This window comes from Gadus morhua, chromosome 11 (genome assembly GCF_902167405.1).
Source record: "Gadus morhua chromosome 11, gadMor3.0, whole genome shotgun sequence".
In the NCBI taxonomy this organism is placed as follows: domain Eukaryota; kingdom Metazoa; phylum Chordata; class Actinopteri; order Gadiformes; family Gadidae; genus Gadus; species Gadus morhua.
Genome location: NC_044058.1, coordinates 23,955,077 through 23,972,813, shown reverse-complemented (window position 1 = coordinate 23,972,813; position 17,737 = coordinate 23,955,077). Strand labels below are relative to the sequence as shown.

The window sequence follows — 17,737 nt, the reverse complement described above, 5'->3', positions numbered from 1 at the left end:
TAACTCTATTCCTCCTCTCCCATTTAGTCAAAATATGATCTTTTTTAAGTATACATCATCTATTAATGATAATTAGCTTTGGCTTTGAATGCCATAGGACAGTGAAATAGGACATAAACATAAGCTATGTAATGTAACTAACTACTGATGGCAAAAAGCTTTTGTTTCTTATCTGGGCTTTGTTATAATCACCCTTATATTCTGTTGTAATTATAAAACAATGTAGTATAGAGGAAGTAACGTCATATATATGTTTTTCTTATTCCAAGCCTTTCATTTTGTGGCATTTCCACTGGATTTATATATCTTCAGATATCTACTGAAGGAATACACATCCAAAGTTATAACGGTAACGGAGTATCAGCAGGTCAAGTGCATATCTCTCCCTATTGTCAATGGCAGAAGCATCATAGCACAACATTAGCAACTTAACAAAGCAACATGAACACACACACAACATGAACAAATAAGTCTTTCCGCACACATTTCAACCATTTGGATTAGTTATAAATGCTGGAGTGGACGTATCCTATTAATTTGACCATGTGGTTATCTGGATCTACTGGTTGTAGATGTGCTGTGTTCCTGGTTTGCTTCTCAGACTGACTTAATTGTATATAGCAAAGCTGGGAGGCTACTATCTATTTCTAACTGCCCATCGTTTGAAAATGAGAAGATTTTTAAATGTTTTCTCACAATTCGATCTAAGAATAATAATAATCAGGCACTGTATTTTTCACAGGTCTAATATATAATCAAATTAGGGCTGTCGAATGATTAAAATGTTCAGACTTAATCACATTACAGGCTGTGATTAATCACAAATTTAAAATACTAGAATTCACTTATATTTTTGTTTTCGAATGGGTGGTGATAAGTAATACAAATATTTGTGGTGTTGAGGGAATAATGCATGAAAAACTGGTAAGAGGAAACAAGTTTCAACGACCTTCATCGTGTAACAAAGTGCGAACTATATGGAACTATGGGTTACATAGAGGTCCCGACAGTGGAAACTCTGGAATACTGCTGAGGGAGGTAGTAACATGTGTGTGGTCTACTGCTGAACTTCAAACTTAGCTGCCACCTGGCAAGCCAATTGGCAGGGACCACGATGACAACAGGGATTAAGAAATGCATCTTCAATGTTGCAAATCAAAACAAGCTAAACTGTGTATGTGACGACCCTGTTTGAGCACGTCCCGCCCACTTAAAACATACCTCCATTCTAATTATAATTAAGTACTGGCCTGTATTGCTTTTCAGGTTTTCAACACCTCCACTTCAATTTAAACTTTCTTCTCTGTAATCCCTGTACAAATGCCTCTATTAAGTTCATTCTTTCCTTGTTTACCCTAGTATCAGCTGGAAGAATCAAAACATAAACCAAAGCATGTTCTTTAAACTTCTGCAATACAAAAAAACAAAGGGTTAGTCACATAGGTTGAGTTACACAGGCAAAGTTTATGAGTAACACCATGCCATTCGTAACATCTGCATGGACAAATCTGGATGAACTATGAAGTTTCAGCCATAGTAAATTAACTTGCACAATACTTTTGTACCAGGATGTCCCTTGGATCTTCCTGTGTGGGGAGTCCAGGCTTTCAAGCAATTCCCTGAACTATGTTAGTGAATTTTGTATCTTCAGTCATATTAATACAAAAAGAAAATTATGAAACTTTTTTTTTGTGCCAAATTAATTTGATGTAAAACAAACAATGGACACCTATTTCTACAAATGAGTGAACTCTTTATAAAGTCTGAGCTGCATCAGCCCAGATATATACTTTGTGGTTCTGTGCCTAATTTGAGGTTCCAGTCATTCAGTAAAACCCAGCTCCGTGGGAAATGCAAGTATGAAATCACAAAGTTAAAGTAATTGCGTAATTCCCATGCAGACTAGGTAAAAAGGAATTATTTCCAAAGAAATTATTTTACTGAAGTCTTTTAACTAACCAATTTCAGCATACCATTTAAGATCAAATTGCTCAATCATCATAACATAGGATGTGACTGCACTTTGCTAGACAGAGAACATCCAGAAGACCATCCAATTGGGGAGAATAATAAGTAGCTCTTTTAAAAAGGTGTAATCCATAAGATGTATGTTTTAATTGAGCGGAATTTGTTTGAGATGGCATAGACATTTGTCTGATATTAGAGAATATCTTTTTACGAATTGACTATTGCCTATGGAGTCAATTTAGATTTTATGCTGCTCCTGACTCGTTTCTGACCAATCACCATTCATCTCTTGTCTGATTGGTTTGGGGAATCCATCTTGCCTATCAATCACATGTGTGTGAAATGAAACACTTCCCAATGGAAGAGATAGGCAAGGGGCAAAGAGGGAGGGGTCATTATTTTAGTAACTTTGTTTCAAACTCTTTCCATCCACAGCGATTTCTTGTCACAACTCTTAAATCTTAACCAAGTGTTTCTAATGAACTATGCTACTCATATTGATAAGTATAGTCACTCAATAGATTTTGATAGAATTGTTTGACATTATTTCAATGCAATATTGTCTTTACAGAATATCAAGCAGAGGCTGCTTATGACAGGTCAAAACAGAATGGCTCAAGAGTTTTTGAGTAGACTACCAACAGTTGGCCAAATGGAAATCAATCAAGGTGGCAGAATATATTATTGTTACCACATTATAAACACACCAAGTCAATCCTGAGATTCACAATCCTGAGAATCCACATCACAAAATTCAGAATAAAGAGAGGTATTGATTGAAACAGGCAAACATGCACAGCTTGACATTCACACAATAGTCCATTCTCAGACGAAACCATGCAAACTTATTAGCCAAAACACCTATACTTCACAGAAACCCTTATTTCCTGAATAACACAGGAAATCTCCTAGAACATAGGCTATAAAGCAAATTGCTTGGTCAAAAGTCTTAGAGCAAATGTATACAACTTTCAAATAACTACTTGATGTAACATCAGATTTGATATCATTCCTTCTACATTTTGTCCCGCGCAAATAACGACCAAGGAGGAATATTGACATTTGACCGGTACTGCATCATACAACATATATTAGGGAATTCCTCCCAAAATATATTTGTGTTAAACTACTACTTTTGCCAGATGTCTTGACTGATCCCAGACTAGGTAACATGGATTTAAAGTATTTAAATATTGGAGTACAGTAGATACACTTTGAGGTCATCGTTGATATAAAAATGCAATACTACAAGTTCGTAGGCAAGTCATATTTACCAAATAAAATAAAGCAAATTAATAATGTGACTTCAATTGCAACAGCAAATCTACCACTATTATTATTAGATTACTGCAGCAAATCTACCACTATTATTATTAGATTACTGCATGTCAATACATTCTTTGTAAATTAATCAAAGCTAAATTAACTAAATTGTCTATTCACCACATCTATAAGCTCATCTTGCATTTCTTGGACTTGTACAATGGCAATTCACATTAACGGCATGTTCCATCAAAGGCCTACGTTTTTGTGGAATTGCCAAAAATATGTACCTGACTAAGGCTTGTGTTTTGGTGCTTCTGTGTATGTGAAAAACGTATCGTCGTATAGATTTCTGGGTAGATGTGAAAAGTATAACATTTACCATCTAACTAACAGATATTAGTAGTAAGCTAAAATAATGTTTTCATAAATCAGTTAGAATCCCAAGTGAATGTAGGATCCTTACTCAACTGTTTTTTGATTCAGCCACACGTTAAAAAACAACACTCACTTTGCCTAAGATTGGCATTTAGCAACCTAGACAAAATTACCTTAGGTGAGATCTGCATATAAAAAAATTATCATTACAACAATCATGCTGCTTAACTGTAGCTTATTTTCTAGTATGAACTACAGCCTGGTCTCACAAATCAGACCTCAGATTAACGTCTGAAGTCTGATAACCGACGATTTCATTTCCTCAGTCGAATAGTAACGAAACAGGAAACCAGATATAACTCCGCCCCTTACAGTTTCTGGTTTCCGGCCCAGGCTGTGTCGACTCCTCCCAGAAGTTTTGCTGGTTACACTCTAGATGAACATGCACTCCCCTACTAAAACATAATAACACACATACGAGATGTGTGTTATCCACAAACACGCACACACTTGAATTTCAGTAATATGTGCACAATTTCAATTTACAATGAGTCGGGTAGGAAATGTGGTTGGCACAGCAACGCAGGGTCATTGTCGTCAGAAATATACGTTGATGTTCATATCCTGAAATACGCACGCCCAACTGCCTTCTTCGTTCCCAGAGTTCCTTCTATTTCAGACCGACACTACGTAATTTTGGACTAATTATAATTTGTGGACTTGTCACCATGGTTACTTTGCACTTGGTCCAACATACCTTTTGGTCATAAAATACCATATCCAAATAAAACATGAAACTGAAACCAAATCAGCATCTTAATACACATTTGATATGCCATACAGGCCAGATACAAAATAAATGGTAGCATAGATCCATATAATTTACAAACATAGGAAAATCAAAAACAATCCCAAAATGATTAGTTTCATCAAGCAAGAAAACAAGAATGAAACCATTAGTTCCCTTCTTTAGTCGGTATTCCTCAGAATGTCAAAACGATTATTTTGAGAACTCCTACACTGCTCTCAATTCAGCTACTATTGCCAGTAAGCAGATAGGCTGGTGTTGAGTTTAAGCTTGTGTATGTGTGCTAGTACTGACTTTGGTTGTTCTTTCGAAGCAGTGCAGAGGTAATCCAGGGCTCTGACTGGACCATCCTACTGGAGGGTGTAGCCTTCTCCTCCACTGTTGACGACGTGATCACCATGGAAATATTTGGCGTTAAGTCGACACAGCAGGGAAACTGTCAATCAAATGCTGTGCGATGGGCAGGAGTGGAGTCACTTATTGTTTTCAATCCCAGAGTTCACTTCGACAACTTACATCCAATCAGATCATTTGAACGCTAATTGGTGGGAAACCAACCAACCAATCAAAAGGCACCGTCCCCTCTGGCTTGTTGTATTATATTATTATTATTATTATTATTGTGGTTTCTAAGGCAACCAACTGGCGTGCAGGCAGCTTGTCCGTCTCTTTCAGTGTAAAAATATAAAGGATTTAACTCTGTTCTGTTTTGTGGAATAACACTATACATATACATCTCTTTTCCTCCATATATATTCTTTCTCTGTGGGCATTGGGAGTTATGGGTGATAAAATATTTGGTTCTTTAAATAAGCTTTTTTTTTCTTTTGTTCCATAATTTCATGCATTGTTTTTTTGCTGGAAGTTTCTAAATCTCCAAGTCGTTTGTGGATGTTAGTTGTCCAATATAAGCCAAATCAATAAGACTAGCTGTTTTTACTGTACCATAGGCTTAGCTTGCATGGACATTCAACAAATCCAAGAGTTTAACCTGGGCTACATGGTTAAAAATGGCCTTGCAGAATTTAAGGCAGGCCATTAAGCTATCTAATATTTTTAAAGTCCATTATAGTTTTGGTTCTTTAAGAGTAGGTAGTTTTGACTGAAAGGTAGACTTTAAGTGGCAAATAGTAACTTCCGGTTAGTTAAAGTAGAGCCTTTAAACAGCTTCAGCAGGCATAGGTCATTCAAGGCATAGGTCATGCACGAATCTAACACTGCACAGTGCTAGTAAAGCATACTGTCAAGATTGCTGAGCTGGGTGGTGGAAAGGGTGGAAGAGGAGGAGGTGGAGGGGGTTAGAATTTCAAGCCGCCTGCCTTTACCCCATCACTAACCCTAAAAATAGGTCCAATTACTGCACTTTCTAAAAGACTAAGGACTAGACGGACCTATGTTAGAAAGAGCAATGCAATATTTTCGATGACGATACTGAAGCAGCACTACCACCACTACTGACAGTGTATACAAGCCTTTACAACCAACACTTTAGGTTAAATAGCTTGTGTTTTGGCTGGCTTTACCGGAGCGGGTGTGGGACGTCAGCTGCGTTAGCTAGGTGCTAGCCAATAGGGGGGGAAACAGGGGGGCATTCTAATAAAATGCCTGAGAATAGCCTAACCCCATTCTGACTATGTAAATGGCAGGGACACGTGAACAAACAACTTCGAGTGTAATTAAACTAAAAAAAATGGGTAAAATTCGAAGTTCATTATTACAAAAAAGACCGTTTTGAAAAAGCCAGAGGGAACAATCACAGCTCGAATATTAGTTATCGACCGAACGTATCGGTACGTTATGGGAGAAGGTTGTGGAGGAATTACGATTGATAATGGCAAATAAATCCTGGATATCCTCCGTCGAGTTATGTTAAATACAGGGCAAACATCTGAAGACTGTAATCCACTTTCGAACTCTTTTCAAGCCTTTTTCTTCTGTCCAACAAAATATAATTATCTTTATCCACAACGCGGGGAACACACTTTAAACGAATCCTGTCCGACTGAACCCACTAAGTGGTGTTTGAAAACCCGACCGCGGTTTCAAACATGTCAAATCCAACGGAAGTTCCTGAGCTGACCGTCAGACGCCTTCTGAGCTTTTCCAAGTTAACGCGAGCGGTAGATGTTCTCCTTTCAGCCTGTTGACCGACGTTTATTTTCCACAAATCCTTTGGTAGTTTCGTCGATCGACGGACCTTATTTTATGGCGAGGTGTTGTTTTGATCATCCGAGGTGAAAAGCATCGCAGGGCGACTTCAGTTGATATTCCTTGCCCATATCCGTGGCGTATTTCCCCGTTATCCGGCGGCTCTGGCAGAAAGAGCCCAGCTCCCCACCCTGCGATCGGGACTATACCATTTCCTTGATGTCGGGGGTGGAACTAGAATGTCTGACGCAGCTTCAAGCACATTTTTTTCCAAACCATATAGGATACAATACATGCATACACGACAATGCAGCGTTGATATCACAGATATGAGATCCACCGTATCTTACCAATTGGACTCAGATAGACATTGTTTAACATAATTGTAGCAGAATGTATGTCAGTGTGGGGGGTCAGTACACTTCCCTCCGGCCACAATACTTAAGCCCATGCAGGCCTTCCCTGGATTGTCCATTTATAGTAACAGCAGGATATATATATTGGAACTTTATATGTGTACATACATGTCACGCTCTTATTTAAACTAGTCTAATTGAAATACTTACTCAGAATCGTTCATATATTCGGACGTACGTTGACATCCAATAATACAAAACCTGCCGAAATCAAGCGTAGTGTACAATATCACACACATCTAATTGAACAATAACAACTATGGATTAGTAATCTAATAAACTCAACAACTAGTCTTTAGACATAATTTGGTCGTAATGCGCAGCTTTATGGTACAAAGTAACAAAGAATGGCTTGTGAAAACCCTCAAAACATTATTTTAAATAAAATAAACAAATGTTGTATGCTCACTAAATATGCTCATACAACACAGCAAAATGGAAGATACATACTACATGTTGTTGTTGCAAATAAATATATCTATATATAAATATATCATAAGAATATAATTGGTTAGCCAAATATTTCACATGGGATGTTCTAATGTGTGAATCTAAACCTTAGAGGTTTGGTGAAACTGAAGAGTTTGTGCAAGCTATCTGGTTTATTAAAGCATTCTAGATTGTTATTATCGTTAATTTGTGATATACAACAAGTTTATCTAACCTACACCACACAGAATTGGCTTATGTCGTTTTCCCAGCGTATATGATATTCATTTTATTTTACTTGTGCTAAAGCGCGCACACACGAAGCCTTTTTCTACTCCCCTCTCTCTCCCTCCTTTAGTTCCTTCCCCAGCATGCTCTATCCTAGTCTGTTGCTATCCAACATCATGGAAGCTACGACGCAATTGGCCAGATCGAGTTCTGTGCCCCATCGCCATTGGCCACAGGATGGATTTGTAGGCGGGGTTGTCGGGTATGTTTCACCATGCCTCCTCCAAGTGTGCGAGTCAGCAATGACGCGGATAGTTTGAAGAAACCAGGTAGAAGGGAATGGGGGTTGGTTTTAATACAAGGTGAAAGAGGAGCAGAGAGATAGAAGGAAATTGAGAAAAGAAGAGAAGGAAAAAATGGCAAGGGGGATTGAAAACGGACAGAGCTCCCATAAGCGCATGCCTATAGAGAAGCATTCCGCAGAAGAGATGAGTGACTTCCAGTCAAAGACTAACTGACGCTTAAAGTTATTCCACTGTTGCTATCCAACCATTCCGAGCTAAATCAGGCACAAGGCTGCCTGGGAACAGCTCAACATGCGTGTACAAGAGGGGACTAACCAGTAGGAAGTTTGTTCAAATTTAAAGGAAACCCAATCCACCCATAAACAGCAGTGAATCAGTATTTGTGGACTAAATTCTCTGTCGATAATTATAGCAACCTCAGTCATAGGTCCTTTACGTTTCCAAAATACATTCTGAATACAAAGTAAATCAATTGCAAATTGAGACCAAGATTGTCACTATTACAATGGTTCTGTGTAATGATTAATAAAAAAAACCCAGAAAAGACAATTCAAATATTTACAAGCCACTACTACCTTCTCTTTGTGTGTGTGTGTGTGTGTGTGTGTGTGTGTGTGTGTGTGTGTGTGTGTGTGTGTGTGTGTGTGTGTGTGTGTGTGTGTGTGTGTGTGTGTGTGTGTGTGTATAAAGATATTGTCATTATGAATAGAGATGTTATGAGAAGGTAATTATTATGAATAGATCCCAAGCCCCTATGATGTGCCAAGACATTAAGTGCTCACATTTGTTCCAACAAGCATGTGCATGAAGATTTGGGCCAAAGGTTGCATTGATATAGGGCTCTTTATCGTTAGATTCTAAACAAATGAGTAAAGGACAAAAAACAGGCTGTAGTTTCTCCTGCTGTATATCCTTATTTATAATTTTGTTATGAATACCCAAAACCATAATCAATCTTGGGTACATTAAACTATAGATAGTCAAACTGATAATCTTTTCAATGAGGGTGGCAAATACATTATACAACGATCTTTGGTCTTGAGGGTTAGAATGTCTACATCTTTATCTAATTGAAACACAATGCTTGGACTTTGGACTTTAAACATAAAAGTTTCAGTCACATTAAGAAGAACAATCATATGCTAGGCTTTTATATATGTATCCACCCTCTGAACAATAATGCAAATCAAATTTCAACACAATCATTAAGCAATCAAGTATCAAGCACATCACCTAGAACAACATATCTAGAGGACAAATTCCTCTCAAACCAATGAAGCCAAAGTGGATGTTTCACACTGTCAATATAAATGTACAAAGCCATGAAAATATTGAAATTTATATTGTACAAGGTATTTTATTAGTATTAGACTAGCTAGTCCCGAAGCTCATTCCTCAAATCGAAAAGTGTATTTTTAATTAGCTGATGTAATCTCTTTATGACCGTTCAGCAAGACTAGCTAGGTGTGGTCACCACAGGATCAAAGCCCTTCCAGTTCACCGATCCACACTGCCATTCAAATGCACGTTCGCCTCTTGCCAACCATTGCCCATAGAACATGTTCATATTGCCATCAACAATCACCGAAATGGGTCACATTTTATATAACTTTCTGAGCACACTGTTCTTTTCTCACCTAAAATCCCGACAGTAAGTTCAAGCAGGCGGTTGGTCCCATGTCTTAATTGTGCATGTTCTTTTGAGCCATGTTCTACCCTTTCATTATGAGTCCTTTTATTGTTGATTTATCGTATGTATTTCAGGGTTTCAGTCCCATTCCAATAGTTAGAATAGCCTGTAAAAGGATAGTTGGACCAAAAAATCTTTCTCAGAATAGATAAAATACTTTTGTCCAGTATGCAATTACAAGTGAATAACTGCACTTGCTCTTATAAACAGTACATAACATAGACTGAGCAATCAAAACACACATGTCACAACCACATAAAACATGATTTCATACCACGTGCATTTGAGGAGATGGGAATCCGATCTCTGGCAATGAGATATAGCTGATATGTTGAATGCCTGATGTGTTTTTTTAATAGGGTAGCAACAAAGAAGAGCCAGCACCATGTTATAGACTTCCTACTACTGAGCCGGTCCTTGTTCAGGCAAAAGTACTAACCTAAACTAACAAGCTTCAATTTTAGTCACTACAGTTGTACAGCTATTGTTCTGCAGCATGGAGGACACACAATGCTAACTGCAGTAACTTACAGGTCAGTAACATGCCATTGTCTGTGCGGGGGAGTGAGAGAGAGAGGGGACATAAACAACAAGTATAAATAAAAATGATCAATTCACCAGAAACCCCTGCACAATCCAGTGTCATGCCTTTGAAATGATTACTAACCGACACTAGCTACAACTTTTGCCAAATGTGTGTAATTCAGGGAACACAAACAGGTGAAGTTGGTGTCCAATGTAGTCCCCAATCCCAGTGTTTTCATGATTGAAAGCCTGCTAATTGCTAACGCTGCTAACAAATGTGTGACATGCAATAACTTTGCAGAATATGAATATATACAGAATGGGATTGCAATGCATGCCTTGATAGTAGTACAGACACATTAAGGCAGGCACTGTTTAACAAAGCCCATCAAAGACCACACTGCTGCAGTGATTTAGCTTGAACCTGTTCTGATTCTGGAAATCCTACAGGGTCTGAAAAAACATTTGATGTCTTATCGATTGATCTCTATCACACACTTTACATGTTTCTGAAAGGTTGGCATGTCAATGTTTTTGTTGATGGCCAAGTTATGTACAGTTAGTTCCCTCATGCTTGATGAAGTGTACGATAGCGTCTTTGACTATAATGACTGCCTGCCGGGGTGAACCTCGAAAACACACTCAGTGGGTTTGTCTTCAAGGTTCACGCAGCATGGTGTAGCAGGTGTGGGCTGGTACAACTACTTTTGCAACTTAAGCTGCAATTTGCTAGCTTAATTGACAGTACATTGACTTCCATTAGAGAGCTTGCACTGGCCTAAATATCAATACATTTATCATATTTGTTATATTGTACTTCCTATGAAGATGGAAATCTTTGCCTACCAAAAATAATCAATGTATAACTTTCACATTTTGGTTAATAAAATATAAATTAAAGCATTTTGCCGTCATCTGTACATTATATTTCCTCAAAAGTTTGGCAGATACACCCACAAGCAAAAGCTGAAAAGCTAGGTTGAACTCCCACAAGAGGAAAGGAGAGCAACTTGGCAATCAAGCGACCCATTCACTGGTGGAGAGTGGGAGAACGGCGTTTTGGATGTCATTCATTTATTATTGGAAAGAACAGATTGAGTTTAGAAAAAAAGACTGCAGTGAACTAGAAAACAGGGTGATGGGTGGCTGCAGAAAAACCCAACACTGAGCTCACCATCGAGCAAGTTTAAATGTTGACATTAAAGACTGATACCAATTGTGTATGATATATCTAGTAATGCCTATTGAAGAACAGCTCCTCTTTGACTGTTGGATAGATGGAAAGAAAGCATTTGTGTTCTACCCTATTTAAGTACACGCTGTAACTTATGTGCTTACAGGCAATGTAAGCTAGCAAGTAACCGTGCCATTGCCCCAGGCTACTCTGACATTATTCCTCAGCAACATGAATGGTGCATGCACACAGTGTAATTAATAATTGCATAGCTGTTAGGCTGCTACAGGTCAAAAACTTCAAATGCATTGTTCCGGGTTGAATTTGAATATGGGCGGTAGGCCTACCTTTTTATTTCTAATTGCTAGCATTTCCAACAATGGCTGATGTATTGCTGTGACATCGTTTCAATTTCAATTGACAAATCTGGTTGAATATAATACTACTTTTATCATACTAATTTGTCATTTTTTACTACATAAGTTAAAACACAGGTGGGGTCAGTAGGGGATAAACAATGACAACATTGATTTGCATACTGAAGAACTAAAGTCAAATTACGATCAATCAACTCTATACCAGTGAGATACATCGGAAGTCCTAAAAAAAAATGCAACCACTCTCACAGGGAGCCAGGATGCAAATGTTACGTGTGTCATGCACTCAATAGGTTTCCACATTCCCTTAACTCCATGAACTATCAATAAAAACTGCATGGAATAAGGATAATAAATGTAAACATATATAAATCATGGTACACAAACAATTGCACCTAGAGATGATTGCTGCTGTCCATCCCTACTGACGGGGCAGCATAAGGCAGGGGAAGTCCCTGAATGGGGCACCACTCTGCTCTTCTATTCTTCTACGCACAATCGATCGTTTCCCTTACGACACACAGGAATGACGCTTTATATATATATATATATATATATATATATATATATATATATAAACTAGTAGTCTCTCTTTCTCAAACTGGATCGAACTGGATCAGGTAACGTAAGGTATATATCAGTAGATATTTAATGATGATGCATTTTGAAAATAATGTGGAATGACAGAGCACATAGCACATAGCAATGTTAGCGCGTTCATTCTAACACTATAGTGTTTAGACCTTTATAATTCGGCTTGGCAGCCTTACACTCCACGCTTCTTCCTCTCTACTTCTCAGTAAAATATTTTTTTTGGGGGGGGGTGACACGTTATAAAACCTAAGATGGATATATATTATTTTATTTTTGTTCAACGTTTTACATGACTAAGTGCAAGTTTAGTAGTGCTTGCGCCCAGACAACGAAGATTACAACAACAGCAATAGAGAACAGACTCCTGGACTCACGTGCCTTGCAGCAAAATTCCACCCGGCAACTACACACTGTACCATGGCAACAGCACTTACATTGGTCCCGCTTGCGTTTTCAAATGACCAATAGGAGGGCCGGCCGCGGGTGATGCTTGTTGCTAGGTAAACATGATGCAGTGGAAAGAGAGGGGAGCAGAATTACCATGCTGCCACTGCAGGGTGCTTATGGCAAGGCAGAAAGGATAGAGAGGGTGGGGGTGGAAACTAACGGAAAGGGGAGTGTTTAAGAGTGTCTTCGGATAAGCAGAGTGAAATTATATATATTCTTTCCACCACCTGGCGGTGCTAGAGAAGACTGATGTAAAGCAAAACAAAAACATATGGACGGCGTAGCCCTTTCCAGTAAAAGAATAGAACAAGTAAATACTTCTAAATCTTTAAATCGAAATAAAGATGTAAAGCAAAAATACCTTATTTTTTTTAACTCATTCAGTTACATGACGTTTTAAAATTAGTTTTGAAAACCCTTTGTAAATTATATATAATCTCCTCTTGATTTCAGATACCCTGTCATTTCGTAAATACATATTTAACTTAGTAAATAGCATTCCAGTCGACTGGAATGGACCTATAAATACCATATCACACATCAAAGCCCATGCCTGAACTTGGGAAAACTTTCCCCAACACAACCCTTCGAATCTCTCTGCCAAAGTCACTCCCTCAACATTTTCAGGTTGTAGTGGGTCAGAAATAGGGTTAGGGTCTAAATTCTTTAGACTCCAACCTATAAGCATGCTTACACTACCAGAACCACTTGACGAAGTCAAGTTGCCATCTCATTGTGTACTGTGGGCATGAAACTAACCTACTTCTGAGTTTGAACTTCACACTTAGCTTGGGTTCTACGCAACAAACTACACAAACCAGTGTTGAGATGTAACTGTGTATAAAATTTTTATGCATTCTGTTACTATATTAAAAGTAGTGTATTGTAAATAATAGTATATCCATTTATCAGTAAAACAATTGGCAAACATGAATCTTGTCATTCACTCCATTTTAATGTGTGTACTTATTGGTAGTTATCCTGTAGCGCATGAAGTATTGCATGCTAGATCAAATGTTAAATGACCTACTTGACAACCTCATCATCTTAATGTTTTGGTAAACTTTTCAAATAACTTATTATGCAATAAACGTAAATATGGCTACAATAACATAGCTAGGCTGTCTATTCCCATCATACCAACAGTTTCAAAGTTGGATGAAAACATAATCAGCCTAATCCTATTTTTACAGTAATGTTCACAATCCTAATTACCTGTTTGGGGTTGTGGCTCACCCCTTGTTCTCTTTGCTCTTGAAAATGAAACACAAATGTAATGCGTCTCCAAGAGTTCCCTGATCATCAGCCTTGCGTCTTGACTTCTGTGCTTGTGTCTTATACCACTAGTCACCTTCACCAGGTCAAGATCATCCATATACATAGTTAATGCTCATTTGGAGCCTTGGAGTTTGGTCGGGAAAAATAGCTGCATTTACAACGTCCAGAGTAACAACAAAACAGGACAAGAAGCGGACAGGTGTACCACTAATAGAACTCCAGTAAATGAATGACCTATCATCGCCTATCAACCTATCATTACAGCCTCACACTCTAATGAATTTGTTTGGTCATAGTTAACTTCAGTCCTTTTAAAACAAAATAATTCAATATGATACGACTAGTCAATGTCAAGCAAAATCACTCAATACGCCATAAAGAGGATATTTCAAGCTGCAAGTGTTTATATGTACCTTAAATGCAGTATTGATACAATATGAAAGAACAGAAAAGAAAATATACAACGCGGTGATGTCCGCTATCACTACTATGGGATGGCCGCTCAATGTTAATGTTCTAACCCTTGATTGAGCAATAGAAACGGCAGGGCAAGTATTCATCAACACTGGAACAACACCGTTACATTTCTTGATTTTGATCAAATACAGTTTGTTCTTCATTCAAATATAATATATGGGTCTAACGTTATGAAAAAGCAATCACTCTTTTAAAGATATTAACATGTAATGGGTTGATTTTCCTTAACCATAACAGTACTATTCCATAAAAATATTTGTAACATTTTCACTCCCTGGCTAATGGTCGAACAAGCTATAATAATATATTTAATTAGATATTAACAGAGTTTTGCCATTGCGGTAAGAGATGGTACACAAACAGCATCTTCATTGCAAGAGATGTTTCCCAATGACTTGAGATGTTCTCAACCCTTCATCACTGCAGGTATACTGCCTTTTTATTGGATAAGCAACCCAGTTCCATTAATAATCTTGTTGAAGGGGAAGCTCACAGGGAGGTAGATGAAGAAGACGCCACCTCAGCATCCTTTGAGAACCTTGCGCTGGAACCGTTCTCGTAGTCATGGAGCTCTCCTGGCCAGTTGGATTGGTTCCTTTGAGAACCATTGGTTCTAGAGAGACCACACCTCACTGAGGTCGGAGGGAATTAGCCATGAGTTTTAATTAAGTTTTAATGTAGTGTATTTGCTTCTTTATAGCAGGTGCTGGTGTCTTACCACCTTGAATAACATTTTGGCAGGATCAATATCCTATCGCTTCCAGTGCTTGTGAAGAGCACAGGGAATGCCTCATGGATGTTGCCCAGCATCTCTGTAAAGGGTCCATAATGTTAAAAATGGCCACAAAATGGATCCGACAAAACTATGCGACCTAAATATTTAAATGAAATAGCATTTTGGAAACATAGCGTCATGGGACCTAGCCCCCAGGATGTGGTCTGCATCAAGACTGGTCTGGTGGCCAAATGCTGTATTGCAGCACTTGGCCAAAAATCTTTCTACCCATAGACCTAGTAGGAAGCAAACAGCACACAACACTACAACTCACTTAAATAAACGTAACATTTCATAACATATAAACTGTTTATATTGTGAAAAGGCTCACATGATGTATTTTACTACTTTGTGCAGTGAACACAGTTCCTCTTTCCAACGATGTAACCATACAGCTCAGCATCTAAAAAGACTAGCCTTTATTATAATTAACTAGCAGAAGACAAAAGCAGCGGAAAAAAACATGGATGACGGTAGAATACAACAGCTTTCGCCACTTCACTCACTATGCAAGACAAAGTACTGCCAATCCCTGTTTGCTATAGATCCTGAACATTTGGCGTGCAAACAGTAACATTTACAATGTTAAGGGTTAGAAATTAATTTCTCTAGTTAATATGGGGCATTGTCAAACCATCAGATTGCACATTTTGGCTGATATCATTTATCACAAATTAGTAAAAAAATAAATCATTAAATCTACAAAGTAAGGAGAACAAACCAATTCCCCTAACCATTGCTTTCATAACGTCCTGCACATACACTACCGCCAAAAGCATCACTGATGATTGCTAAAAGGACTTTAGAAGACAGCATCTAGATGTCTTTGAACAACATACTGCAACAGTGCAAGCGTTGACATGTAAACACAAATAACGCTGCTAATCAATGTGGAATATCAGCACTAAGCCACTTTTACATATTACATATCTCGAAGATACGAGATACAAAAAAAAAAACGTTCCTTTAACTCAAACACCATAATGCAATATAAATGCATTGTGTGTGGTCGGTGTATTAATTCTGCATAGGCACCAAAGTAGGGCTGTCCCCGACTAAAAGATTCTTTAGTCAACTATAAGCCGCCCATATTCTAAAGGATAATGCTTATAGTGGAATGGTCGATAACTTGGCATTGCTGAAGTGGGCTTTGCGTTCAAGGAGGTCGAAATGTCCAATTCAATTCAATGGTTGCTACTTTGCTGCATTTTTTCATTTGGTTAGTTTTGAAACAGCCCTATGCGGACCAAACAGAACAGCTCATCCATTTGATTATTACAAATGTTCTGAGCAAATCGCAAATAAAATGTATGTGAAAGTCAGCTTATCCTTTTCTGTCCATGGACAACATAAGTTAAACCACATTGTATTGCATCCTAGCTTGTATATGCTATAAATTGTAAAAAATGGTGTTCCAAAAAATGAAACTGTAAGCATGGTTTAGGAAAACAGGTGTAGCGCCCGTTAATACTGTGGGTTTTAATAACATGGTTGGTTGATTCACGTACATAACGATGAGACGTGAAAGGATACTCTTTAGAATACTTTGATGGCCGAAAGTGCCATAATCCTGGGAGTATTCCGATTGTGCTAGTGCCAGTAATCAGTATGTAAATACCCTACTTATCCAATTATTCACCTTTAACGAATTAAGTTGTGCATGTAAATTTAGATTGTGACTTCCCTGGATGCCTATCAGTGCTGTTGAGTGCAACAAATAATCTGTCCAGTACAACTTAACATTTGCATTGGTTGCATCTGCATTAGTCGTCAGGGACTATTAAGTGATGCACACCTCTCACAGAAAGTAAGAGATCGGATTTTACAGTTTGGTAGAATGAGGGATCATACTAACAAACTGTAGCTCACTGATAATTTTCAGCAAAATTATGGTTTGTAAATTCATTATGCACTGGATTTGCGGAGTTGTCGACCATTTTAATGCAGTGCTTCGACTAAATGACTGCACCATCCGCTCTCAATGGGGTAGGGTGATGTTAGAACTCAACATTTTACTGAACGTGTTGGACACTTCCGAGCCGACAGAGTAAAATATACTAATAATCAATGGGCCTAATTATAATTAACATATGGCGTTTTACTCTATATTTAAAAAACAATGTAGGCTCTAACGGTAATGAGTCGAGTTGGAGATTGGTCACACCATGAAAACTTTCGCTGTCAAGTGCCATTAAAAAATAAACCATATTGGTTCTTGTTTTATACAAATATTGAGGGTAACTAGTTTACATGCCTATAAACATTGATTTTATAAAGTTCCTGCCCCAAAATGATAAATGTTCAAGGCATTATATATTTTCTTTATTAACTAGTTTAAATGCTGGTTAATGAAGAGAAAACAAATGACGAATGATGAACTTAGTTAAAGAGGGGGGGTGGCCTATCCTATATGCACCATTTGAAATTGGAGAAAATAGAATCGCTGTTAATGCCCAA

General features: G+C 38.0%; 1 protein-coding gene across 5 annotated transcripts in view; it reads right to left on the bottom strand.

The window, feature by feature from the left end:
• Positions 1–17,737, bottom strand: part of dyrk1b (dual-specificity tyrosine-(Y)-phosphorylation regulated kinase 1B) — a 38,329-nt gene that overhangs the window by 15,138 nt on the left and 5,454 nt on the right. The window contains exons 1-2 of one of the 5 annotated variants that reach the window (XM_030370941.1): positions 6,615–6,761; positions 4,712–4,795 (exon numbers count right to left, since the gene is read on the bottom strand). The exons of 2 other annotated variants lie outside the window; for them this stretch is intronic. In XM_030370941.1, the coding sequence (XP_030226801.1) occupies positions 4,712–4,766 (55 nt within the window). In that variant the 5' untranslated portion in view covers positions 4,767–4,795; positions 6,615–6,761. Of the gene's footprint in view, positions 1–4,711; positions 6,763–17,737 lie in introns of those variants that run through there. 2 more of the 5 variants (XM_030370940.1, XM_030370944.1) reach the window with 2 other exon arrangements.